We start from the raw sequence: 26,786 nt of genomic DNA, 5'->3' as shown, positions 1-26,786 counted from the left end.
TTTATACATTTTAAATAAATATTTTTATTTATATAATAATTTGAGTAATATTCTCAGCATTTATTTTATAATAGTTTTCGTAATTTTGTAGAATATAACATGATTGTTTAGATAAAGTATATTTTTATATTAAGAATGATATTTTTTGTTAAATAATAGATTAGAGACATACACTCGGTATGGCATTATATTGGCATTAAAATTGGATTTATCGATTATTGTTAAATTAAAATAGAAAATATTTTGTTATCATCTGTCAAAACTTTTGATATTGAAATTTTTTAATAATCTACCATCACATATCAGCGGTCGATATAGGTACAATTCAAAGGTATGATCTAATATAAGATTTGATTAATTTTATATTGTTACCAGAAAGTATAGTTTAGTTATATATACGGAATATAAAGATTTTACCGATAATCGAAAAAATTGAGAGTGTGCATGTAGATTTGTTTGTAGATAAGGTAGGAATGCATTATTGTTGGTAAAGAATGGAGTGACTATAAATGTTAACAAATTTTAACTGTTTAAATTACTACTCAGTCGGTAATAAAGTACTTATCCTACTTTTTGAACAGTCGGTTATAATGAAACTATGTTTTAGTAATCGGTAATGATCGTGATAATTCTGTTTTACCGACCACTTAGCTGATAATAGTAGAGAACATATAATTTGAGTTTCTCGAAGAAATCTAAAGAGTGCAATAATATTGAAAGCCAATTCCTAATCATTTGTCAATAGTGTAGGGAAACTAATTCTATTTATTTGATATTTGCATATCGAGGCAATGAAACATAAATAAAAGTAAAATGTCATTGTCGCATTTATTTTATTATCTATTTGGTAGTTTAACTTGATTATGACAAACAATTTGGCTATGGTAACGATTGAGAACAGTAAAATACTAATAACATTTATCAATCAAAGTATAACAATTAATAAATTTTCGTAATATGTAATCATAACGATAATAAATAAAATCAGATTAATAGGCTACTGACAAATAAGTCCCGATAATAAGTCGATCGATAAGCATATTACAGGTCGCAGTAGGTAAAATGTTAGATACAGCATTATTTATAAGACGTTATCGTCAAAATATTTGAAAAAACTTTATTTTCTCTAAAAAGAAATTGTGTTTAAAAATTTGGAAAAAGAATGTCCTTATTTAAACCTTCATCTTTAAAATGAAACATTGTTCGTCAAAATTGATTAAGAATTACATTCAGACCGACTGTCGGTAAAAACGTTTTTTGATATTTTTTGCAAAAAGAAAAGTTTTGTATAGTAGCGCCTCTAGAATTATGCCGTGAGAAAGAAGAAGCTCCTATGTCTACCTCCGATTTTCAAATAGATGTTTGAGTAGTATACATTTTATTTCCATAAAGTAGCCTATTGCTTTTTTATTATTGTATATAAGTTGATGTTCATTTTTTCTAATCCATAGCAAACGTAAAGAAACCCTATTTCCGTATTTATTTTTGAACGATTTGAACTTTTCTTTTATATACCGACAGGTAAATGTTGGAATAAAAAACCTTAACGTAGATAGAAAAGATAGTTTCCATACTTATCAACATTGGATATTTTAATTACCGATTGCAATCAATTATGGAAAGTACTCATGAGATGTCCGTTCGTACGTTCGTAGTACGTTTTATAAGTTGCTGGGATATGAAACAGCTGTTGTATTTCGTTGCTGGGAGTGGCATCTACTGTCAGATGCTCCGCCTATAAATCAACCGTACTCGTTGAGAGCGGGGGACATGACGGCGCCATGTTAACATACGTAAACAAACCTTGTGCATCTCCGGACTGATAAGCGATATACATACTTATTTAAGGTAGGGAATGTGCAATAAGGAACTTATTTTCTTAAGAACCTTTTTTTATTGTATATCTTTTTACAAAAATTTGTAATAAATATATATTTTTAGAATTTTATTTTCATACCGAAGAAAATAATTAAATAAAAAAATTAAATATTAAATATTATTATCAGTAATTATTTACTATATTTTTTCTGACTGTTCATTGTTTTTATACTGCATTATTTACATACTTCTCGATATTGGAATTAGATTAAATGAGAAATCATCGAAATCGAGATTTATGATTTAATTCTATATGAATAAAGAAAAAATTATTTTAACTACTTAACATTTCTATGAATAATCTTTAGTTAGGCAATTGATTGACAGGGATCATGAATTGGCTAATTATAGAAGGTGTCCGTCTCCAGGATCTACAGACTAATCATTGTAATCATTAATCTTCCAAGTGGATCGTCGACCCAATTTTCGTAAGGTCAAATCGTATAGGGGACGTTAATTGGATTCTTCGACCAGTACAAGTAAACACTTTTTCTATCGTTCTGTGCTATTCATCGACTTTGTTTTTTCAATGAACTGATTTTTAATTATTAACACTTTATATTTTCTTCTATCGAGAGTAATGCATCTCATAAGTAGATGAATATAATATCTCGAAAAATGATATTTGTGTTTCCATCTACGCAAACTTCAACGATGTAAATCACATATTAATCATCTGTATTGTATTGCGTATAATGATTAATGTTTTTCGAACGAAATGGGAACTATTTGAATCTCTTGAAGACCCAAGAGAGATCATTTATTTGCAGGTATACTAATAAAGATCGAGCTAAAATCAATCAGTCATATTTATTATTAACAAGTACTAGGTGATTAATTATTTAATAATCATATTATAAGAAAGGGAAAATAGAGTGTATCTATTTGAACGCGAAGAGTAACAAATTGGAGATGAACTAAGAAAATTATTTCTAATGTCATGTGATTGCAGTGTGATAATATACTTATATCTCTAGTTGCTATTTATGTTTTCAGTCTGTTAAAGTTATTTAATAATTTACTCAATCAACTTGGCACGTGTTTAGTTTAACACATAACATAAATTGCAGTATAGTATCTTACCTGTTTAGGTAGCTATTATACAATATATCACTTGTTAGTTCAACGTCTCAGTGGTGTAATTTTTGTATAGTAGCTATTGCTCTTGGAGGATCGTAGATTTCGAAAGGACCAATCCAATTTCATGGACATTAGAAATTAACGGAATATTAGTATTATTAATGTGGTTAATTCGAAGGATATCGTCCCGGCAATTGTAAACCGCAGCATCCCGTTTGGTATGGACCGTTTATCATCACCGGTTCTATAACCTTTGGTGGTGGTAAGTCGTCTAGATCTCTGCTTCGGGAGTTCTCCCTCTGCTCGTTCTTAAGAGTTAAAACCTCAGCATGACTGGTGGGCCTCGGTAGTCCGATAGATGTGTCATTTACGCGTCTACGAATCAATAGACGCTTCACTTTACACTCGGCTTACATCATTAGTCATTTTACAGGGAGCTTTGCTTGTCGTCGGACTCACAATAAAATATGCCACGCTCTTTTACTCGCCGAATTATCAGCAGAAATCTTAAATAATGACCGTTTAGTATTGCTTTGTTCTTTCTTCGTTGGATGATACTTCCAGAATGTTCTTACGATAATTATTTAACATTTCATAACATATAATTAATAAATTTTATTATACCTTGATACATATAATATTATAATATAATAATTTATTGAAATGTTAGATATGTTATTTATCTAGGTGTTCAACAAATTAGGTATTCAAAATATCTCGTCCATAGGTAGTAGAAATTAAATTTCCAATGTGAGGGAAAGGAACGAATAGAATGAAAATAAGAGAAAGAGAGAGAGAGAGAGAGAGAGAGAGAGAGAGAGAAAGAGAGAGAGAGAGAGAGAGAGAGAGAGAGAGAGAGAGAGAGAGATTAATAATGGCGATAATAATAAATCGATGAAGGCGTGTCCAACTTCGACTAATATTCGAATTCTGCCGTGACAAGAGTCAACTAATCATCGTAACGATCGTGCGTGCATGTTCGAACTAGTCTTTGCAGAGTAAACGAAAGTGGTCGAAAGGTAGACGGGTATTAAATAATTTCTACAAAAATATATAAAAATTATTTAAAAAAGAAACAGAAGAAAAAGAGAAAAAATTATTTAAAATAAAAAGTACGTAGATATCAACCTACAAGGAAAAAAAAGGGGAAACTAGAATTCTAGTGGAATTCTCTTTAGGAGTCAAGGTCAAGAAGGATAACGGTCATGAGTTAGGAAGTGGGAGATCGCAGGTTCATTAGCAGGGGCAAGGTCGAGTCTTTATCGGGAGGGTGAATGCGTACTGTCGTAAGATGCGTTAAAAGAGAAAGGGAGAGAGAGAGAGAGAGAGAGAGAGAGAGAGAGAGAGAGAGAGAGACAGAGGGAGTTGTTCTTGGTTTCTTATTCGCTGACAATGCGACCACGAGTCGTCCGTAAGATTCTATTTGCGGTAGGTGGTAAGAAGTTAACAGGCTGCGGCCCGATTGCAAGGTGTCCTTGTGGTTAAAAGTTAACACCGTGTATATAGCCATGCAGAGAGAAAGAGAGAAAGAGAGAAGGAAGGAGAGAGAGAGAGAGAGAGAGAGAGAGAAAGAAAGTGAGATAGAGAGTAGTGCCTTGCTTCCTCCATCTATCATGCGAACCATGACAAACCGAAGCTCAAAAGCAGCCGCCAGCGTGGCTCCGTCTTCTTGCCTTCACTTAGTCACTGGTCGTTTCTCTCTCTCTTTCTCTCTCTTTCTCTTTCTTTTTCTCTTTCTCTTTCTCTTTCGTTTTCTCTTTCTCTTTCGTTTTCTCTTTCTCTTTCTCTTTCTACCTGTGTGCCTTCTCTACACCGGACGACCTCTATTCTCTATCTACATTTATTAATGTTTAAGCGTTAACGACATTTCTCTTCTGCTCGCGAAGAAAAAGAAAGAGTACGAAGGACGACGCATCGTTGCTCGCGAGCCTTCCATGCCGTTCTTCATCGTCGATACGACGATTACTTTTAATCGATCTAGATCTCCAATCTTTGATTTTTTCTTTTTTTTATTCTTTTCTACACACATATATTTTTTTTTCTTTGATTTTTAATATACCCATACTACGAGTAGGTAGAAACTCTGTTGGATAGGAATCAGATTGATCAGTGTTCTTTATTTTGTTCGAACTTTTTTCTGATTTAATCTCGGACATCTTTTTTATCCGTGCAATACAGGTGCATTGTAAGTGAGAGATAATATTATTAAGTATTAGAGATTGCTCACTTTTGATAGTAAATAAATATTTATTCTCGATGAACAATGGCTCAATTTACAACTATAAAGATATTTATTTTTCTAGACTGCGAAATTTCGTCAAGGTTTCATCGGTTTTACATGGATCACGATTTTCAGTCGGTAGTCAAGAGACACTTTGTTCTGTGCATTTTGCGACTTGGCCAAAGGGGTTAAGGGCTATTCCCGATTGGGTACGCTTCATAAATCTTCGAGGGTAATGCCAAGGGTGCTACGTTTGTCGAGGCCACGATCGTCGAGGGTTCTTCTAGTATGATAGGACGTTCTATATGTGTTCATTGATTCACCATTTAAGATTACGACGATATTGATTCAAGAATTTTACAAGTGGTAAAGAAAAAACAAAAGAAAATTCATAACTAATCACAATTATTCATCTTTTATTAAGTTTATAAATTTAGAAAATCACCGATTTGTACGATTTGTTTGTTTTCGAAAATTCGATTGATCCAGCGATGCGATAATTGTTACGAAAAGAAAAGATAAGAAAACGAAGGTGAATTTGAAAGAATTCCGAGCGTTTTTCGGTCGGCTGATATCGGTTGGAAAGCAAAGTGGCGTGAATGAGTCGTCCCTTGACGATCGTAAGATTTATGGTCTCGACGGTAGGGCAGGAGGGAGGATACCAAACATCCTACGAGTTGGGGATACTAACCGTTGACTCTTTGCGGAATCCCGCAGTCCACCCTCGACTGTTCAGATACGAGCAAAAGCCAACGGTCCCGCGCGACCCATGATAAAAATATGATTTCGTCGTAAAAAAAAAGAAAAGAAAAAGAAAAAGTACAAGAAAAAGAAAAAAAAACTTTTCTTTTTTTCTGCTTCCTCGTTGAAATCGACAAATCGATTTCTCGTTTGCGGAAGGTATGAGGACGATAAACTTTCATGATCGAGATTTTGAATACGAATAGAAATAAAAAAAAGAGAAGTTCGAAATTTCATTTTCTTATTTACTAAATTATATCTATAAGTACGACAAATATATAGCATAATCATAGATGAATATTTTTACAATTCTGACACGAATAATGAATAACTGATCGAAAATCGTTTCTCGCAGAGTTTCAATTTCTCCAAGTCTTTCATTATTTTTAACGCATATAGCATGTACACTTTTGCAATCATACTGTTACGAGTAAAGATAGATAAAAAAAAAGAGAAAAAAATATTGTTAAGAGAAAGGTCACAGAGCTTCAATTTCTATAGGTCTTCTTCTCTTCTTCTTCTTCTTCTTTTATTTTTTTTCTTCCTTTTTTTTTTATTTTTTTTCCTGTTTTTTTTTTCTTTTCCTTTCTCTTTTTCCCTCTCAGTCGAGCAGCAGAGTACGAAAGAGGAGAAAAAGTTAATAGCATCGAGAAATTAGCCGATGCAGGGTGGAGGCCGGCACGGAGGGCGACGTTTGAGGGCGACGTTTGAGGGCGACGTTTGAGGGCGATCAGGGGGTTCGAGTTTCGGTGGGGTGTTCTCTGCACAGATGCAACGATAGCAACAGTTCGAACGGCGCGTTCGTCGGGACGGAAGGCCACATATGAGCTCGAAGCCTATGGCGTCGTATGGGCTTGACTCACACGCATCACGCGTGGTCATCCATCATTGTCAGTCTCTTCACTGACACAGACGTTCCGTCCTACCTTCGGACCTCTCCGCGTACATATCTCTACCTACCTACGTATGTACTTTAACGTTATACATGTACGATTTGCTTTTGTTATCCAACTTGTGATTTTCTTAGTTTCGTTTACGAATTTGGCTTATTTTTATTTGCATTATTCTAACGAGACAATTTATAGAAATTCTGATTGACTAATCTGACCGACGGGTATAGGTATTGTTCTAAAACGAATAATCACTTGTCTTCGTGCTTTGTTTTTTCTTGTTGAATTTTGATTTATTTGCAAAGAAGGGAAAGGAAAGGAAAAAAAGGAAGAGAAAGGATCCTTTCACCCTTTGATTTTCTTTTTTGTTTTATGTCCTTACCTGCTGTTTCTATTGTTGATTAATCTGCGAAATGAAACAAAAAGAAAAGAAAACTTTTTGTTTTCCCTTCGACTATATTCAACGTGAAAATGAATTTCACGTGACAGTACGCATGCAGGAAGATTCTAACGCGGCATATGAGACGCGTTAAAAATAATATTTCGGTTCGATTGCACCGATATTTCGGCTCATCCATCATCGTCACTTTCCTTACCGACATACTAGTGCCTCGTCTCATGTACGATTTTGACTCACACGCACGCACGTCCTGGGGGCGCTTTCAGTTGGGAAGTTCTTTCATCGGGATCACGCTTTCCTCCTAGGACGTGAAATTCGTTTCTTCCGGTTACCTCGACTTTTTTCTTAACTTTCAATCATTTAACAAAAATTAAACAATAACAAAATAATAATTGCCATCCATGATGATGGTGGGTTTTACAAATTTTTTTTCTTATATTTAATTATTTTATATATAATGGGAAAGCATTAATAATGACGATATATATATACACATACATAGGTGTATGTATATAAAAAGCAACAGGTAAATAAATTAGAATCAATATTTTAAGTTTCGCTATGAGCTTGTATTTGATAATTGTGTTAGTGAACAACTGTACATTTGTTTACTGTGTTGAGGCATCGCCTACGACACTTACTTATACAATTGAGGGAATGAATAAACAATATATATAAGATTACCATACGCGCGCTTTATATACAATGATTCTTTAAGTGTAATATAGTTTGTAAAAGACAAATGGTTTTTAATGTTCGATAATAAAAAAATAAAGATAACGAAGCGCGATAAACTCCTTTTAATTATTTTCATTGCGTTCCTTGATATATGTATGTATAGGTATATTTTTTTACGCAGGTAAAAAAAATGATACATACAAAAAAAAGTACTTAAAAGTATTATCTTCTGACATTAAGTCTTGCGTCATACTGAATTAGAAATGAATATGTTGTGTATATTAATAGTAAAAAAAGAATTTTCTTTTCTTTTTTTCTTACAATGTAAAGTGTGTAAAAAAAAAAAGAAAAGAATGTTCATGCGTTTGTGGATAATTTTATGTAGGAAATAATCACAAGAAGAGTTTATTTAATCGAAAGAAAAATTAAAAATCAAGACTAAAAACAATTTAGATAGTAGATAATACTGACGGAATATTGCGTTGATTATTGCATTAAATGCAAATGTGTTTTATGTAATACTCATAACGTTTAGTTATTTCATATAATTTCACATAACGTTTAGTTTTTTCAGAGATTAATAAATTAGATAATTTAGATAATTTGTGAATACTCGACAAAGACAGAAACAGAAAAAATCAATAAGTCAGTCAAAATCAGTTTGTCTGATATAAAATTTTCTTTTATAGTCTAGAGGATTTCCGAACAAGAATATTTCTTTTTTCTTTTTTTCTTTATAAAAAAAAATGACACGATCGCGCGTATGTAAATCTTATAATTAGCTCAAATGCGAAAAAAACAAAAAAAGAAAAACCGTTTAATATAAAAAAGTATAGAAAAAACTTATTCTTTTGTATAGGTGACGGAGAATTTTCGAAAAAAGAATTTTGTTTCCTTTTCTTTCATAAAAATGACAAATGATTGCGCGTATGCAAATCTTATGTCAAATGCATCATGTTTGTTTTTACGTTAACGTTTTCCATGTGCTTGAACGTATATGTGTATATATGTATACATACATACATACATACATACATACATACATACATACATACATACATATATACATATATATGTATATATATGTTTGTATATATATATATATATATAAAGCTGAATCGATAATGAGATCGTGTATAAAATAAAATAATATTTAATTAATTCAATAGGTTCGATGGTTCACGCTATAGTTAGGTACTGTTAAACAATTAAATCCATTCTCAATTAATTCTATTCGCCGTCGCATTGTAGTATTTTTTCCATTCATTCATTCTCTTATCCGTCGGCGTATACACACTAGCTTAAGCGTGATCGTGAAGAGAATCACGATACTTTATACACGTATCTCATCGTCATCTCTCTCATCTTCTGTGATATTATATACACGTTTGCATAATTAATTATTGCTTATCAATTTACAGCGTTTATGAGTGTATGTGTTTGTATATGTATGTGTGTCTCTGTATCTGTGTTCTCTCTTATTTCGTTGCTAATATCCATATTACGAACGAAATATAAAATCTATCAAAATGTCGTTCAAATATAAAACACAATTTAACTCAATTCCATTTCGTTTCGTTCGTCTCATTAGATAATTCAACATAATACATATTTAGATATTTAAATAAATTCATTGGATAAAGAAGTAGATAATTAGGTACAATTTCTATCTCGTTTTATCTCGTTATGTGAATGATAGACTTACGGTGATTCACAGTGATTGACTTAACACTATTTTAAGACACATAGTCTTTACAATATATAGCGATTAAAATTTCTTAATTCATTTTGTCATTGATAAACAATACAATTTTGAAAACATTGTTTAAAGAATTCGATCAATAGCAACGTCAATCACTTTGAATAAGGTGTATATATAGTTCGTGAATCAAATTAAATTAATTTAAGCATAATCAGGAGATGTAAAAGCCGATTTCTTTATATATATATATATGTATATATATGTATATATATACGACCACTTATTTAAATATTAAGTAGTTTTTAGACTTTACCCGGGAAAAGATATTAGAAATGTGATTTTTTTTTTCAACAAAATCTCGCTTAGAGAAAAGCGTTTATGTATTACTTTATATCTTTCGTTTGCTTATTTCTTCATAATCATTTCTACAATATATGCGTCTGTTTTATTTTACCTTTACATTGTATTTCTTGTATTACAGCCTTAAACTTTTAAAACTCCCAATTATGATACAATTTACATAAAGGTATTTATAAAAACATTGCACTATTTTGTCTCGTTCAAATTATTCACGAGAGTGGCCAAACATCGAGATTGATTCAGGCCATTTTGTTTATTATCGTAATAATATTTTATTTACATGCTTTGAGTCGATGTTTTCGAATTTAGTATAGATAAGTATATGTAGTTAACATTTTTCTAGAATCAGTACCGTTTCGTAAGTTCTTAAAGAAACAGAAAGGTAACAAACGGATCACATGTCATTGAAAGATTCGTTGTCACATCACGCTCTCATCTACTCTCACCGGCCACTGAACTATCCGCTAATGTTAAAGAACGATAAACAAGTTGGCCAGGATAAATTTCGAAACGTTTAAAAATACAACATATGATATCTATTATTAAAATGTATGTACAAGCTGTATTTTTCGGTACTCTTCTTAATAATAAATAACAGAATTAACGTAACGTATTAATCCCTGTATTTTGAACAAATTCTTAGCTTGGACGCAATGATTAGATTTATTCGCTAAATAGTGCATGACGATATAAACAGGTATAGTGAATAGATTTAACCTAAACGTGCACTAACGAACAATCATAAACGCGAATCATATTTAAAATTGCATCGTTCCATATCTTTTTTTTCTTTTTATTTATTTATTAATTTTTTTTTCATACGAGGATATACAATATGTATACCTACGTTCGAAATTATTCTCCCTATTAATCGCGTATTTTTTAATTAGACAGAAAATTTTCGAGTTAGAGTTTCGGATTATTTAAAATATATGTAATGACGGGGGATCTAAGGATTTTAAAATCGTTCATCGAATTATACCATCGATCTCGATAGTTTACAAATAGTCTATTAACTTCAGGAAATCACAAAGAACTTTTAACTTTATATTTATCACCGATACTATATCACCAGTTCTAATTATAAACACAGCGCATATCTTTTTCTTCGCATCGATAGATACGTTCACAAATCACATGTTATAAGTTAATATAAAACATTGAGCAGTCCTTGTTCATCGGCCCAGTCAAGCTGACACGGATTCTCCGTCTCGTGGACTCAGCTGAGCTGATAGTATTCGGGAGCAAAGTCATTGGCGAGATTGCTGAGAAAATTAAAGTCTGAAGAACTATTACTGTTGTCGGCCGACGGTGGCGGTGCAGTCGTGTGAACGGGTTCACCGTAAAAATTGCCGTAATTGTTATAATCCGCACTTCCGTCGGCTTGTCCCGTGCTACCGGGTGGCGTGATGACAGCAGCGGTTGCTGCGGCAATTGCAGTCGCTGTGGTGGTCATTCCGGGTGCTGGGAAAGGATCTGGAGAGGATACATAACTATTGGGGATATTAGAAGCCTCGCCACCCTGGTGAACGTGCATCTGATTGGTTTGTTCGTAGTAGGCGTTAGGGTGACATTTATTACCAGTTCGATAATCACCAGAAGTGGGATGCATTGACGGTGGATGAGCAACGTAATTTTCAGTGGGATGTTGTTGCGTTTGTTGTTGTTGCTGGTGTGGAATTTCATTATAATAATGTTGTCCACTTTGAGTAGACACATTGGAATGACTGTGGGATGTAAGATTCTCACTATTGGGATGATAACCGGTACTAGTATAACCGTAATTTCCATATCCTTCCGTCGGTTGTTCGGCTTGTGGATTGGGATAGCCTTGGGCGGTATTGTAAGCACCTCCGCTTTGCATGCTTCTATGATAGGAAGCATGATACGTTGCTCCGCTTTGAGGATACCCATTGTAGTCGGCCGTATTACCGTATTGGTTTTGTTGTTGGTGAAATTGCATGTTCGAGCCGTATACGTTTCTACCGCCGGCCATTCTCACGTGGCTCATTCTCGAAACAACCGTCTGATTTTGTCTGTACGGATGTACATCACTGGTATATGGAATTCTTGTATGCTGATAGCTCTCTCTGGTGCAATAATTGTTTTGCGATTGCGTTTGTTGAACCGCAGGAACAGTTTGTCTAATAGTTGAAACACCATTTCTGTAATCTACACCAAGATTTGGTTGATAAACGTTTTGTTGTTGAAAATGGTTTTGATTTGCCGCCATGCTTCTGACAGCATGAGGCGACATAGTTCCTGATTGCAGTATTGTCGTCGTCGATGATGGAGAGCTTCGTGGTCTTTGCATATAGGATGTATGGGTTTGTTGCATACTAAGTGGACTTCCTTGTTGAAGCTGAACGGAAGCCGGTGTCCCAGGAGTGGACGAAGGTGTCAGGCTCCTCGCTGAACTTTGTCCTGGTAAGACCGGTGTACTGACAGTAGAATCGGGCATAGCAAGAAGAACACCGTTGCTATTTACAGAACAAATATCTTTTGAATTTGCGGACGGAGACTTCTTACTAATGGAAATTTGTTTAGTGGTGTTTGGACTCTTGTGTCCACTTTCGACCTTGACCCTAATCTCGTTGGAGAGTTTCTTTGTCGGCACGCTCGGCGATGTCACTTCACTACCATCTTGCGACCTGGAGTCATCGTCGACGATCATCTTTTCTAGGGAACTGGAAACACTGTTCGTGCTCCCGACACTACTGGCACCGTTGCTGTTTGTGTTGTACACTGCGTTATTATTGTTAGTTGCAGATGGCGTATTGTTGTTGTTGTTGTTGTTGTTATTATTATTATTATTATTATTATTATTATTATTATTGGTGTTATTATTATTACTATTGCTACTCCTGCGACCAGAAGTAGCAAGTTCGCTGACGTCACCAGAGAGAGTACTACCAACGTCTCCAACACCAGAAATATCACAGTTGTGACAGCTCTTCTTCTCCTCGGCATCGATACTTAACAGTTTTTCGTTTTTAGACTTTTCCATACCGTCGGACGTCGAGCCATCTTTCTCGTCGCCGTCCTCCTTACTCAGAGTTTGCCGTTTATGCTTCATACGGCGATTCTGAAACCAGACTTTTACCTAGAAACAAAAACGTTCGTATGTTTTAATTCAATCGAAGTCGACTCTAGGTAAAAGGCTGGAAACACGTTTTCAGGAACCTTTCAGGGTATTTCGCATTTTAACGATTCCTGCGTCAGTTGACAATTATCATTCTTACCTGACGTTCTGTCAGATCGAGCGATGCTGCTATCTCGATTCGTCGTGGCCGGCAAAGGTATTTATTGAAATGGAATTCCTTTTCCAATTCTAACAATTGCGTATTTGTATAAGCCGTTCTCAATCTTCTTGGCAAACCATTCTCTGAAAGAAAAGATATATAATGATAAATTTTTTTCGTCCCTTTTTTTCCTCTTTTCCTTTTTTTCCTTCAAGCGTGACAAATAAGTTTTATTATAAATCGTATTTATAATTGAGGTTTAGCAAAAAAGTTGGGCAAACATTTTTTAAACTGAAAAAAATTTTCTTAAAGGAAAATTCTGTCTAAGAAAATTCACAATTTTGGCAATATCTCCGGAAGCGATTAGTAATCTTCCTTACATCCTTCGTATCGTCCAAGACGGGCCACGCTTCATATCGTTTTTATCAAAGATTTTAAGAGATAAATAGTTATCTAATTAATGATCTCAGGGACGTAAGGGAGGTGAAGCTACGTCATCGCAACAGCGAAGGAGCGAAAGCTTCTCGTGTCTATGTACCTGTGGTAGCAATAGCCGAGGGTCTCTCGACTCCTTAGAAACTTTTGGGCAAGTTCCCAACCGTCGGTATTCCGTGTCGATGTGAAACACCTCCTAATTGTTATCAGGCAAGAAACTTGTCTCGCGATAACAAGGGGAAGCTAGGGTGTCTCGCCAATAGAAGAGAGTAGGAGGGGGTGGAGTGGGAGAAGGGTGTGGGGATAAGAGAAGCAAAGTAGCAAGGAGCAAAAGGGGGCCAGTGTATTCAAGAGACTTGGTAGACCATAGAAAGTAGCCAGCAAGTATCCCACGGTTACTTGTACTTCGATAGATCGCATGACGTAACACTAATTTCCGGTTGGGAGACACACAACAATTATTAATAGTCCTCGAACGTAATTACGGAATTTGCGGAGCAGCCATTACCGCCACGGACTCGATCGTTTCCTTTCGACGCATTCTTGCTCAAACGAATGAATTTCTATTCTGATTATTCGCGATATACATAACAGAGATATGTTACTTTTTTAATCAAATTTATGCTTGCGTGACATACATATATTATATGTTACCAATGGATCTAGGTAAGGTACTTATACATAACTTTTAGTAACTTTTGAGTAAGAGATTATATTTTGATAATATCAATGGAATGTATTATCTCATGTATCTTTTAGATTATAATATTATATCGTTAGAATGCATATATACACGGAGCGTGAAACATTTTATAGATTAAAAGATGCTACCGTAGAACAACTTGGAACATTTTTCCTGATGAGGATCAGACTTGCCTTCGCTTTTTTACGTTCTATACCGTTAGAAAAACTTTGACGTATAGCCATGTAATTATTCGACACCTGGAGTCCTTTTCTCCAATAGCTTGTTCCTACGCAGGGTGTTAGATATCTTTTTTCTCTCTTTTCTTCTTTTTCTTTTTTTTTTTCAACGCGTCGCCGTATCGAGAGTAAAAAAAAAGTGCGATACGAGGTGCAGCTCTGGAGAAGAGCGTTCTGTGTAAGGGCTGTCTAACGGCGGGGTCCAAAATGCTGAAGCACCCCAAGCGGATGTAAGGGTGGCCCCGAAGGGTGCTTCGAAAGTGGAATGAGAGTTGTTGGGAGTTAGAGAAGGTGGAGATGGGTCGAGCATGGATGAGAAGGGGTCTCGTCGGTGTGAGAGAGAAATAAAGAATGAAAGAAGAAGATAGACGATATAGAAATAGAAAAAGAGAGACTATAAAAATAGAAAGAGAGAGACGGAAATGAGAGCGATGTTGGAGAAAGAAAGAGAGTGTGCGAAAGAGAGAGAGAGGGAGAGAGAGAGAGAGAGAAGGGAAAGAAGAGAGAAAGATAGACGTCAGTGAGAGAAAGACAAAAAGAGAAAAAAAAGGGTGAGTGGGTGGTTGGTTGGTTCGTGGAACGGGGCTAACTTCGCACGTGGTATTTCCACAGAGCGAGGGTTGAGACAGACAGAGAAGGGTGGGAGGGAGAGAGAGAGAGAGAGAGAGAGAGAGAGAGAGAGAGAGAGAAAGAGAGAGAGAGAGAGATGAAAGCATGATTGACGTGGGCCTCATCAGCATTTCGGTCTCGCGATTGGCTGGACGGACCTGTCAATCAGCCAGTATTCCACGCCTATTGAATGCATTTCGCGTTGCCGTTATCTGACACTCTTCGATTTTTAAGGGCTGATATACATATACGATATATTCGATATATATGTATATATATATACACACATACACATGCATATATATATATATATATACACATGCTGAATGTATATGAGAGTATCCATATTATATATTTATATGTATATAAACAGGTATATATATATATGTATATATATATATATATATATATATATATATATATATATATATATATATATAGTAGACATTTCCATAGCGTAAAGACACATGAAATCGGTCGATCATGGTTGGAGCTTTGAAATTCTCTCTTGGGAGCCAATACGACTATACGTGGAATTTTAATGTTCGTTTAGCATTCAAATTGCTATCGTCATGACTTTAATCCCTTAAATTCCACTTCCGTTCTTTTCGTTGAATTATTCTCGGCGATGTGATCAACAGAGATATATGTAATAATTACGTTGCATTTGGATTCGTTCTTGTCATCCCACACAAAACAGTATATTTTTGTTGTAAAACATTTATTCGTATAATTGTTTAATCGTCATTAATCACGAGATTAGGACAATGACCTAGTCTTTTATTTTTTATTTTTTTATTTCTTACAAATCCAACCAATAACAGAAATATATTTATTATAATAAAAATTTATTATAATAAAAGTTTTATCAAGTCGAAGTTACAAATTCTTCAAGTGGCACTTGTCAATCAAGATACGTGACAGAAATTGCTTCTTTGTAATCGCCGCTCGTCTTTCAACGAAAGGACGAAAATATCAGTTAGCATTTCATTCTTCTGCAAGCGTGGTTGAGAGATGACATACACTAGTTGGGTGATAGCCGACACGTAGACCGTCGAGTGACAGGATCGTGTGCAAGGTGCGATGGATAGGCTTACCAAAATAGAGCTCGCGTTTCTTAATATTATCAACCTTTTCTTATTTCTTAGCGGACGGCCAATTATTTAGCGTATTCGAGGAATTTTGATAAATATATGTTAGTTAATAATTTTATTAATCAATTCTAACATCAATTTTTTTAGTTAAAAATTGTTAGATTTTCTTTTTTATTCTTTACAGTTATTTCATATAATTCAAATAAAATTAGAAAACATTGCTTTATATATATATGTATATATATATATATATATATATATATCGCGAACGTAGAATCTAGGCTGAATGTCAGTTCTTTGAAAAAAATGCTTAAAATCACAATCGCATAATTACACGGAGTAGTTCGTCACTCGTCAAGAAAGTAGAGCAGTCGGCATTTGCTTAGTGTATTACTTTCGGTAGGTCACGATATTTTTCTTTCTCTGAACGAAAATATCTGGTATGTACATGTGTATTTGATATTAATGACACGAGTTTGCGATTGTTCTTTCGACGAAATATCCGATGCATTCGAGAAGAATATTTATTTTATATAATAATAAAGCGTGAAAGGATTGAGAAATATTAAGTAGTCGATCTTTTTAAAGATAATTATTACGTCGCGTTCGTGTAGGAAAATATGATTTTCCATAGGGTAGAGCAAATGGGACCATCTAACGTCGTTGATCTTATTTATCTCATAGTGAAGGGTTCACACAACGAAGCTCCATTTTGCTTCCGATCTTTAAGGATCAATGCCGAGCCATAATGACCGTCGGCAAAGGGAAAGTAGACGATGAAGCGTGCTGGAATAAGTAGTCCACACGCGACCAGAGAGCGTCTGAAATCTACCTGTCCTCCCTCGGAGTTCTCTCATTCCCCTCTTCCTCTTATTCTTCGAACAACTTGTGTATAGACAGGTGGGAAGGGTCACATGATGGCCGTCTCGTGTAATTTGTCTTTTGTTTCCCCCGTGTTCGTGCCTTTAGCCGGAGGAAGAAAACTTGCGAAGGAAGAACAAAGGGCGGAAAGAACTGGCTCGATCGAACCTTGTCCAGAAGAGAACGATTTCTCTTTCTTTCTTTCTTTCTCTCTCTCTCTCTCTCTCTCTCTCTCTCTTTCTGTATCTCTCTCGTTCTCTGTCTCACTCCCGTTTCTCTCCGTGTCACTCTTTCTTTTTTTTTCTTTCTCTTTCTTAATTCCGACATTGAGAACCAAGCGGTAAAGCGATGATGTAAACGTATGAAAAATGAGTGACGAGAGTTCGAGACGTTCAAAAGGGCAGGCGGTTTCGTTTGTACTTTGGCCGGTTTAGAAACAGGTAGAAAATCTAATGAACCAGAGAGGACTATTCGGGTCGTGGTGATTGATACTACAACTGATCGTTTTACTTTTCATGAAATTAGTAACTTCTCTAATATTTTCGCGTTCTAAAGCATCGCAATAATAGATCGCGAATAAACTCGACTGGATTATTATCTCGAGCGAAGAGGGCGAGGAAGAAAAAAAATTATTAAGAGAGAATTTTCGATTGTTTCGACTTTTGTTAGAAAACGAGCTCGTCGCTTTCAGAATATTCAATCATTGATTATATCCGTCCGTCGTTAAAGTCAGTCGATGGATTAGATTATCCAATGGGACTAAAATATATTTTAGTGAGTTCTATCGGTGCTATTAGGTAATGTCCTCGATAACGAGCGAAAAATTATTCATCGGACGAATAAGAAAACACGTGTTTCATGGCTATTGGATAATTTGTGGCGGATAGTTCGGCGAATGATTAGAGAAAGAGAGATATATAGAGGAGAAGGAGAAGGAGAAGGAGAAAGAGGAGAAAAAGAAGAAGAAGAAGAAGGGAATCCCCGTAAACCATGGCTCATTACAGATTTATGCAAGGGCGTAGACTGGGGCTTATGGAAAGGCACACACTCCATGAACTAAACGCACGGTTTTCGAGTGGAGGGAGTCGAAGTGGAATGGCTGGCTGGCTGGCTCGCTGGCTAGCTAGCTGGCTGGCTGGCTGGATGGCTGGCTGGTTGGAAAGGCCTTCGATGCTTTGCTTTTGGTTTGGGGCCTCGTTGGGTTGTACGCTGCTCGGATACGAGCGATAATCAATTAACGGCGAGCAAAACAAGAACCACGGCCGAGCATCGACCGAAAGCCCGAGCTGCAAAATGTTTCGCACCTCTCCGCTCCACTTTGCCCTGGAAGCCCATTTCAGCGATTCGAGTAGCTGCTCTAGCCCGCTGATAAGTCCATTGTCCGGAATAATTGATTTCTTTGTCGTACAGTTTAGTCGATGATTCGAGATATTAAGTTACGGGTATGTTCCTTAAATATCGTTTTAGGGTGTATCATGGAAAAAATAAAAAAAAAAGAAGAAAAAGAAATAAAATAAAAAGAAGAAAAAGAATGTTACCATAGCATGAGAGCTTAAGTCATTATTTTTCTTCCGTTGTTTCTTTTTTGTTTTTCTTAATACTATTAGTTAATGCCCCATCAACCGCATATGTGGGTTATTTGCGATATAAGGACAAAGTTCACAGTTTATTATACAGCTTGCTACTGGTACTTTAGATAATGTAGTAATCTTCCTATGGATTCTCTTTCTTTCTCTTTCTCTTTCTCTCTCATTCTCTCTTTATTCTTTGAAATTGTTCTTTAAAGATGAGTTTTATGTCGATGCGTTAGTAGTATTAAGAGTAGTATTTTCTGCAGTACAGGTTTATCTCTCAGAGATTCGATAAGAAGTCTGAATTCTTTTTAAGTTATTCATGCACATGTTTTTCCAAAGAGAGACCTACATAGTAGTCTTTTTAAATGAGACACATCTATAGTTTCTTCGTTCAAAGCCGACGGATCATCGCGTCCCTTCGTCCGAAGGGATCGCATAGACAGGATTTAAGCAGAGGGACGAACTCCTCTCTCGTGAGTACAGCTAGGGATAGATATTCAGCTCTTGGGTAGTGCCTTCGAACCATAATCTGGCATCGATTTTATGCAAAAGCTCTACCACGAAAGGACCCACTGTGTTATTACGTACTATCTTCTTCTTCTCCTCTCTTTTCTTTTCTTTCTTTCTCTCTCTTGCTCTCTCCCTTTCTTTTTCTTTCTCTTCAGCTCTTTTCTTTCAAGCGTCAGAACCGATCGTCTGCATTTTTTAGCGACTCGTGAAAATCTTCAAACATGTTGGGTGTATTAGAATTAGCATAGGAAAGTTTCGTAGGTGCGAGTGAGATATGTAAAAAATACGACAGAAATATGATAAAACATACCCAATATGCAATACAATAGAAAATATGTAATACGCAATACGATAGAAAATAAGACGGAAGGACGAACGCGAGAGAGAGAAAGAAAAAGCATTTTATTCGTATACATTCGATCAGCTATGACTCATCGTCAAAACTAAACAAAATAGAAAAAAGAAAAACAGAGGGAAGTTTAAGAGAGCGAGATAACGCTAATATAAACACGTGACGTTGAGCCGATTGTATTTGTATATTATTTAAATTCGAATGTGACCTCTATATACGTATCTCCTTATATTCCAGTATTACGATCGCGGCAGTCGTAGTTAAGTTGTAGTAGAGTGAACAACGTTAAGCTTTAATTTTAATATTTAGTTACTCTCTACTTTCATCAAATATTAAATAACTATCTCTTTCCAAAGAACGTTTTAATTATATATATCTACATATTCTATTTCAATTAAAATCGAGATTGATATTAACTGGATAAAACTTTATTCGATTCTAATACATAAATTGTGCACGCACGAGAGGTAGAGATAGAGAAAGATAGAAAGTGAAAGAGGGAGAGAGAGAGAGAGAGAGAGAGAGAGAGAGAGAGAGAGAGAGAGAGAGAGATGAATGAAATAAAGGAAAGAAGGAAAGTACTGAGAAACGCCATAGAAGTAAGCTGGTATCGGTCTGATGCGATGCGATGCGGCGGCCATGTTGGAGTGCATGCAACGATGCAGTAGACTCGCCAACATATGATTATGGTGGGCGCAACTAAGGCTCCTCGTGCAAGAAAATTGGACGAAGGGCACTCTTCTTGTTGGAGGAAGACGAACGGAACTCCTGATACATGTATTCGTAAGTTTTTATGTATGTGTGTATGATGAGAGAGAGAAAGAGAGAGCGAGGAAGCGAGCAAGTGAGCGTGCGAATGAGCGAAAGAGAGAGAAAGAGAGAGAGAGGGAGAGAGAAAGAGAAAGACAGAGAAAGAGAAAGAGTGTGTGCATGATATGAAGGCAAATGTCTGGCCAGGTAGAAGGCGTGCCGATGCAACCTGCAATCATCGGGGTGGAGCGACCATGCTCGACCCCTTCGTATACGGCCACGTTGAACCTGCGGCCCTTCCTTTTGCGTCTTTCCAACTTCCTGCCTAGCAATCTTTTTACCAGTAATTCTAACCAACGATAAGAAGCAAGAGATACTGGCAATATCTTGACGATATATCGGTATTATAAATAATGTTGTAGATTTTAATGGATCTTGATTTCATATAATGTTTAGGTAAATTCATAGGAAATCAACAAAAATAAATATATTTATATGCATATATATTATTGGAAAGGGAATTTATATACTCGTACGATATATGTTCATATTTGTATACATATAACAATATTTATATTACGGTAATACTGTAATGTATGTAATATATAATACAGTAATGTATTACCATATTGTATGTAATACATTGCTGTATTATGTACAGTATATTACGTGTATTACTTACATGAATATTTAAGTCCCTCGCTTATATATGTATATATAATATATATGTGTGTGTGTGTTTGTGTGCGTGTATGTATATATAGTTTTTTTTATCAACGTCTAAATATACTTTACTTTTTCCGCTTTATTAAAACGCATAAAGTTGATTGCTTTTACACGAAAAAGGTTCAATATTCAAATAGGTTTAGCTTAATTACTAGATTCTAATCAACTAGCAATGCGTTTTCAATTAGAGAAGAAGAAAGAAGACCTCTTGGAAAATATTGCAAAGTGCATTGTGTCATCGTAGAAGTAAAATGTAAAAAGTTCTCGTGTTTCAACGTTGAACACCGTAAAACACAGTTTAGTCTTCGTAATTCTCTCTATGTTTATCGCTTTAAGGTTACGCAATGGACGAGAGCATCAATCATTTTGTATGGTACACGTACGCGCGTACGATTCCTTATTCGTATAAATACCTCTTTCTAAAGGAAAATATTATATACGTAAGATGCGATATTACAATTATACCTATCTACTGTAAAGTAAGGTGAACATTGAAACGTTCGTGTACGCAAGTACGTGTCCAACGATTGTATTGGATGATGGATTTCGTTTGCCAAATACAATTTTAACAAATTGCACGGTGCAAATTACACTCGAGTGATTTTTGAATTCTAAGTACGAACGTGTCTAACGAATTTCAAGAATTCAATTGTACGAGCAATTATATTTTTCTTTCTGATTGAGTAAGTATCATTTATAAACGAAATGACTTATAACGTTGGTAGAATTAACAATGTGAGAATGTTAATTAGAATGGAAAGAATATTTTTACGATTAACGAGATAATATTTAGTTTTAACGAGTTATGATTAGGTGGAAATTAGAAAATGATTAGAAATTTGTTCGATTGTGTTCTCTCGAAAGAGATTTAGTTTAAAAAATTAGTATTTAAACTTGCACCTTCGTTCAAGCATTATTCCTTCACGTTAAAACAGACCGTAGAAACGTAATTAAACGTTACTCCAATCGGACTTGTACAAATTACATAAATTATACGGAGGTAAGGTCCAGCGTACAAGCCGTTCGATATTTTATTGCTTATCGTGGTGCATGCAATTTTTATAGCGACTAAATGTTGCCGGTCGACTTTATCACGTTACTATAAGACGATAAAAATAGTGTGACGGATGAAAGTAATTACTCAAATGCCGATCTATTCCCCTCTCCTTTTATTAGCCTTATTCCTCGTATCCATATGCTTATCTATACGTGCATGCTTATATATACATATATATGTATATAATATATATATTATATATATATCATATATATCATATATATATAAGATATACTACCTTTTATAATAGCAATTCCTTACATTTCGTTCTTGCACGATCTCAAACTAAAGATAATTCATACAACGCAAAACTCATTATTTTTCTGGATGTACGGTAAATAAAACGAAAATAGTACAGATTCAATCTTTGAACGTATGTACATATCAACATAGTACGGAAACATTAATTAGGAAGTTTTAGATCGTTAATCAGACCTTCCGTAAATCATTTTCTCTTTATATCATTTTATCTTTTATCTTAGAAGAATTAACAGAGAAACAATCTCGATTTGTTAAGATTCATTCTAAACTATTGTTTTCCGATTAAGCTTCCTGTATTCTCAAATGTACATCCCGGTAAGGCTCTATCTTGATACACGGGAGATAGATTAAAACGAATAAGACTTTAGAAAAGGAGACGGTAGTAGTGTTTTGTACTTTGATTATCGTAAGATTATTTTAATCACATTAGTGCTTGAGTTGCAAGCCATATATATATATATATATATATATATATATATATACACACAATATATATATGTATATATATATATATACATACATACACAATATATACCGAGGTCCTGTTAGGAAAAGGAGCTCTCACAAAATCAATCTTGCGTCTAATGGAAAGGTGGTTCTCCCTTGAGACCACCCCCCCTTTTTCTTGCGAACTACCCTCCATCCTGTCTATTGCTTCCGTTTCGTGCTCGCTTTCTTTCTATAAATATAGTTTTATTAACCTAAAACGCGAACGCAAACCTCATCGACGTCCCGAGACATCAATTTACGAAGTTGTTAGCTGTATTCTTAATGATTCTTCGATTTCAGAAATTGAAGAATAAGATAGTTCTTCATAACGTTAAATCGTTTGTTAAAATCGATAAGTATATCGTTATAAATTATTTGTGGAAAAAGAATTTCAATTGTTAACTATATAGACATATTTAATCGCATAGATAGGACAGAATATTAGAAAAAGTATTATAGATATCAATAATAATGAGTTTATGTATTTGAATCCATTTTCTAATATATTTCAATTGAAACATTTAACAATGTGTTAGAACTGAGAATGATATTAGGTAAAACGAAATGGATTAGAAATCGTTTATGACGTTTTAAAAAATGTATTACCTTTCAGTTTGATTTCACGTTCGATAATCGTCGAAAAGGAAGTTATCTATATGGACGTAAGCAAGGACAGAGGCATATAATAAGTCAAAAAGCGAAGTATTCGACGTTCTGGAGATCGATATCTTGGTAATTAGACATCCGTTTGCCAGCTAAAATAGCGCGGAGTAAAAAGAAAAACAAAAAGAAAGAGAAAGAAGGAAAAAAGATAAAAAGAGAAAAAGAAGGAAGATGGTCGTACGAGTGGAAGCATACTTATTCGTTGAACATCGTATACTATCGTCTACGTTGACTGTACACCTGTACGCGTGTGTCAATTTTCTGCCCGAGCTCATTAATATTGCTCCTCGCTATCCAAGACATTTTCAAGAGTACTTAAGGGTCAAGGACCGTGGGTCAAGGCCGTTCGGTAATCGAATATCATCTTTCATTGGATCGTTCTCTCTTCGACCTCTTTTTAGTTTAATTACGTTTCTCGTCGTTACCTTATTAAATATTTATTACGTTTTAATATAAAAATTAATAGTAAATATAGCAAGTAATTTTTTTCTCATGTTTTTGTAAAAGTTTGGAACGAACTTATATATGATCGTCGACAGGTTTAAACACGATCGTAAATGTTTGTTTATTTTTTTTTTTTTTAATTTCTATCTTTCTTTTTCTTTTCTTCTTCTTTTTCTTCTTTTTCTTTCGTGCAGATAAAATTTATATTTATAACGTATCCTCGGATCTTTTTTTTTTTTGAATTTCCCCTTAGTCATAATCGAAGAATATTACATAAAAATTGTGAGGAAAGGAGAAGCCCCGTAAATCTAAGTCCGCCGTTAGAAGAGGAAAACAGTAGTCGTTGGTGAAGGTACCTAAATAGTAGGGAAGTACGGCGAGTGTCCTTTATAGCATTGTTAACAACTAATGTATGCGTCCTGGATACTCGAAACCCTCCCGCATTTAACATTCTTTAACATTATTATACACATGGCGCCTGTCTGAGTACTCTCCACACGTTTTTCTCCCTTTATCTTTCACCCTCCAACCACCCACATTCTTTCTCTCTCTTTTTCTCTTTTTCATGTCCCTTCATGTTCAAACGCGACCACCCTTCGCGCCTTTGGGGAAAGATTTTCGTCAGTTTTATTTAACTGCAACCACCGAAGGAACCCTTTTCTTTTTTCCTACTACTTCTACCATTCTTACATCCCTACCCTATATTCCTCGTACCTTTTCCAAACTTTCAAGATCGGCCCGTTTCCCGGAAGTTCCATAATCTGGTCACGTTTTAAGACTTAGTTCAACGCTGTAATTTCGAGAAAGGAACACCTTGCTAACTCGCTTTCGATGCGCTACTTAAGGAAAAATGCTTCTTCAGGGGCCTTTTTTCTTCCTCTCTCCCTTTCTCTCTCTTTCTTTTTTGCTTTTTTCTCTTTTTTCTTTTTTTTCTTTTCGTTCTTCAAGCTTAGTAAGAATCAATTAATATTAAGTATACGTTCTGTTGACTCTGTATATGTAATATTAGAATTTTATTTTGATATCGTATGGAGGAATAGATAGGTCTGACTGGACATTGACTACTTACAGTGTCAAGCGTCCATGACTATCAACCGTAATATACATATGTACATGCATAATTTGTTCTATTTGTCAGTACTGCCAACGTTCAGGTATAAATAATTAAAGAATAGGTCATAAGTAAAGAAATTTTAATTATGAATTTCTTTGTGAGGTGTTAGATACTATCGATGTATTTAAAATTTAAAAGAGGCCGCTCGGGTGGGCAGGGGTGAAGCGAGGGTGGGCAGAGAGAGGAGAGGGATAGAAGTATCGATCGATCGCCGTTGCTTAATTACCAATATGGTGAATTAATAATTTCTTTTTCTTTTCCTTTTTTATTTTTATTTTTTTCTCTTTTTGTTACTTTCGGAAATCGTAGCTGTCGAGAGTTTATGAAAAAGTCCGCGGCTATTGGCGTCTCTCGCAACGTCGATTATTAATTATACTCGTTCGTTTTAACATACCGACTTCTCGAGACTTTATCTTTCGATAATAATTATTCTGAACGCGTAACAAGGTTTATTATTTTTAGTTTGTTCTATTCTTTTTTCTTCTTCTTTTTCTTTTTTAAGGGATCTAATTTAATCAATAATCTTGGAGCACGATCTGGAGATACGGTCGAGAATAAAAAATGCTAACAGGAAGCGTCGAAATGATCGAGAGTAATTAAAGCTAAGCCAGGATATTAGTTAATTTATCGTCTCGGTGCAGAAGAGCGTCACTTCTTAGTCTACATACAGTTCGATATATAATATATATTATCAGTGGTCGCCCTCACGTTCGCTTTTCTTCGGCACTATTTTCCCTTGGATTTCTGTCGATTTATTATTCGGTATTGCAGTATAACTCACAAGTTAATACCTTTCAATGAAGTATACGTAGAATGTTCTTTTCCTGTCAGAATCCAGGCGATTTAATTTCCAAATGAATTTATAAAAAAATCTTTGAGTTATTTTTATTCAGTTAGTAATTAAGAAAGGATATAAATATAAAATAGTTAAATCGAATCGATTTAAGAGTCCGTTTTTTCTTTATTATTATTATTTTTTTTTTTTCAACGAACAACTCGAAGAAAGTGTAGGCAATTCGATCGTAATTAAGCATCGGGTCATGCCCCAAGTACATAAAGCTTATAATTAGAGAAGAGAGAAGGCGAGGACGGTGGACCGCTCGAGGTAAACGGGTGGCCAGTGGTCGCTTTAAACAATTATCACGAGGGTCGGACCTTGCGTGAGTCGACAAGGGTGATAAGTTATTGCGCGGAGGGGTAGCTTAGGAAGTGAGACGAGTTTGAGTCTCGCCGCGTCCGTTTGACCGCGAAAGGGTTATGGCATTATTATTGTAGATATAATTTCGATATGAATTCTATAACATAAATAACGAGTATAATATTTTTCATGTAACCACACAAAAAGAAAGGGACAAAAAAAGAAAAGAATTTTTTTTATCGATTTAATCAAAGAGAAAAAAAAAAGAGACGTGAGAGAGACAAAAATTGATTCATGTTCATTAGCATTTCTTGAAAAACTTTCTTACCATACGGGAAAGTAAAATGAGTAGGTAACGCGAACGTGGTAGGCATGTTCCTGCCATTTAATTCCTAATCGAGCAGAATTCGTGTCCTGGATGAGCTGGCAGTGCTGCCAAAGGAGCAGTTACATGAGAACGGATCTAACACTATTCCGAAGGACCCTGGCTCACGATGGAGTCCTTCTTCACCACCAGCGCCATTTCCTTTCATTCCAGGCAATATTTCTTTTAGCGAGTCCCCCCACAGGGTCCTTTATCTAACAAGGAGCAAATC

At 35.1% G+C, this 26,786-nt stretch overlaps 1 protein-coding gene across 1 annotated transcript in view; it reads right to left on the bottom strand.

Moving 5' to 3' along the window:
* Nucleotides 1-9,049: 9,049 nt before the first annotated feature.
* Nucleotides 9,050-26,786, bottom strand: part of LOC122628611 (homeotic protein proboscipedia) — a 29,286-nt gene continuing 11,549 nt past the window's right edge. The window contains exons 2-3 of the mRNA XM_043811051.1: nucleotides 13,193-13,335; nucleotides 9,050-13,053 (exon numbers count right to left, since the gene is read on the bottom strand). Coding sequence (XP_043666986.1) covers nucleotides 11,170-13,053; nucleotides 13,193-13,335 — 2,027 coding nt within the window. The 3' untranslated portion in view covers nucleotides 9,050-11,169. The remainder of the gene's footprint in view (nucleotides 13,054-13,192; nucleotides 13,336-26,786) is intronic.

This window comes from Vespula pensylvanica, chromosome 4, assembly GCF_014466175.1.
Source record: "Vespula pensylvanica isolate Volc-1 chromosome 4, ASM1446617v1, whole genome shotgun sequence".
Classification (NCBI taxonomy): Eukaryota; Metazoa; Arthropoda; class Insecta; order Hymenoptera; family Vespidae; genus Vespula; species Vespula pensylvanica.
Note: the sequence above shows the minus strand (reverse complement) of the source record. Positions and strands in the feature narration are given on the sequence as shown.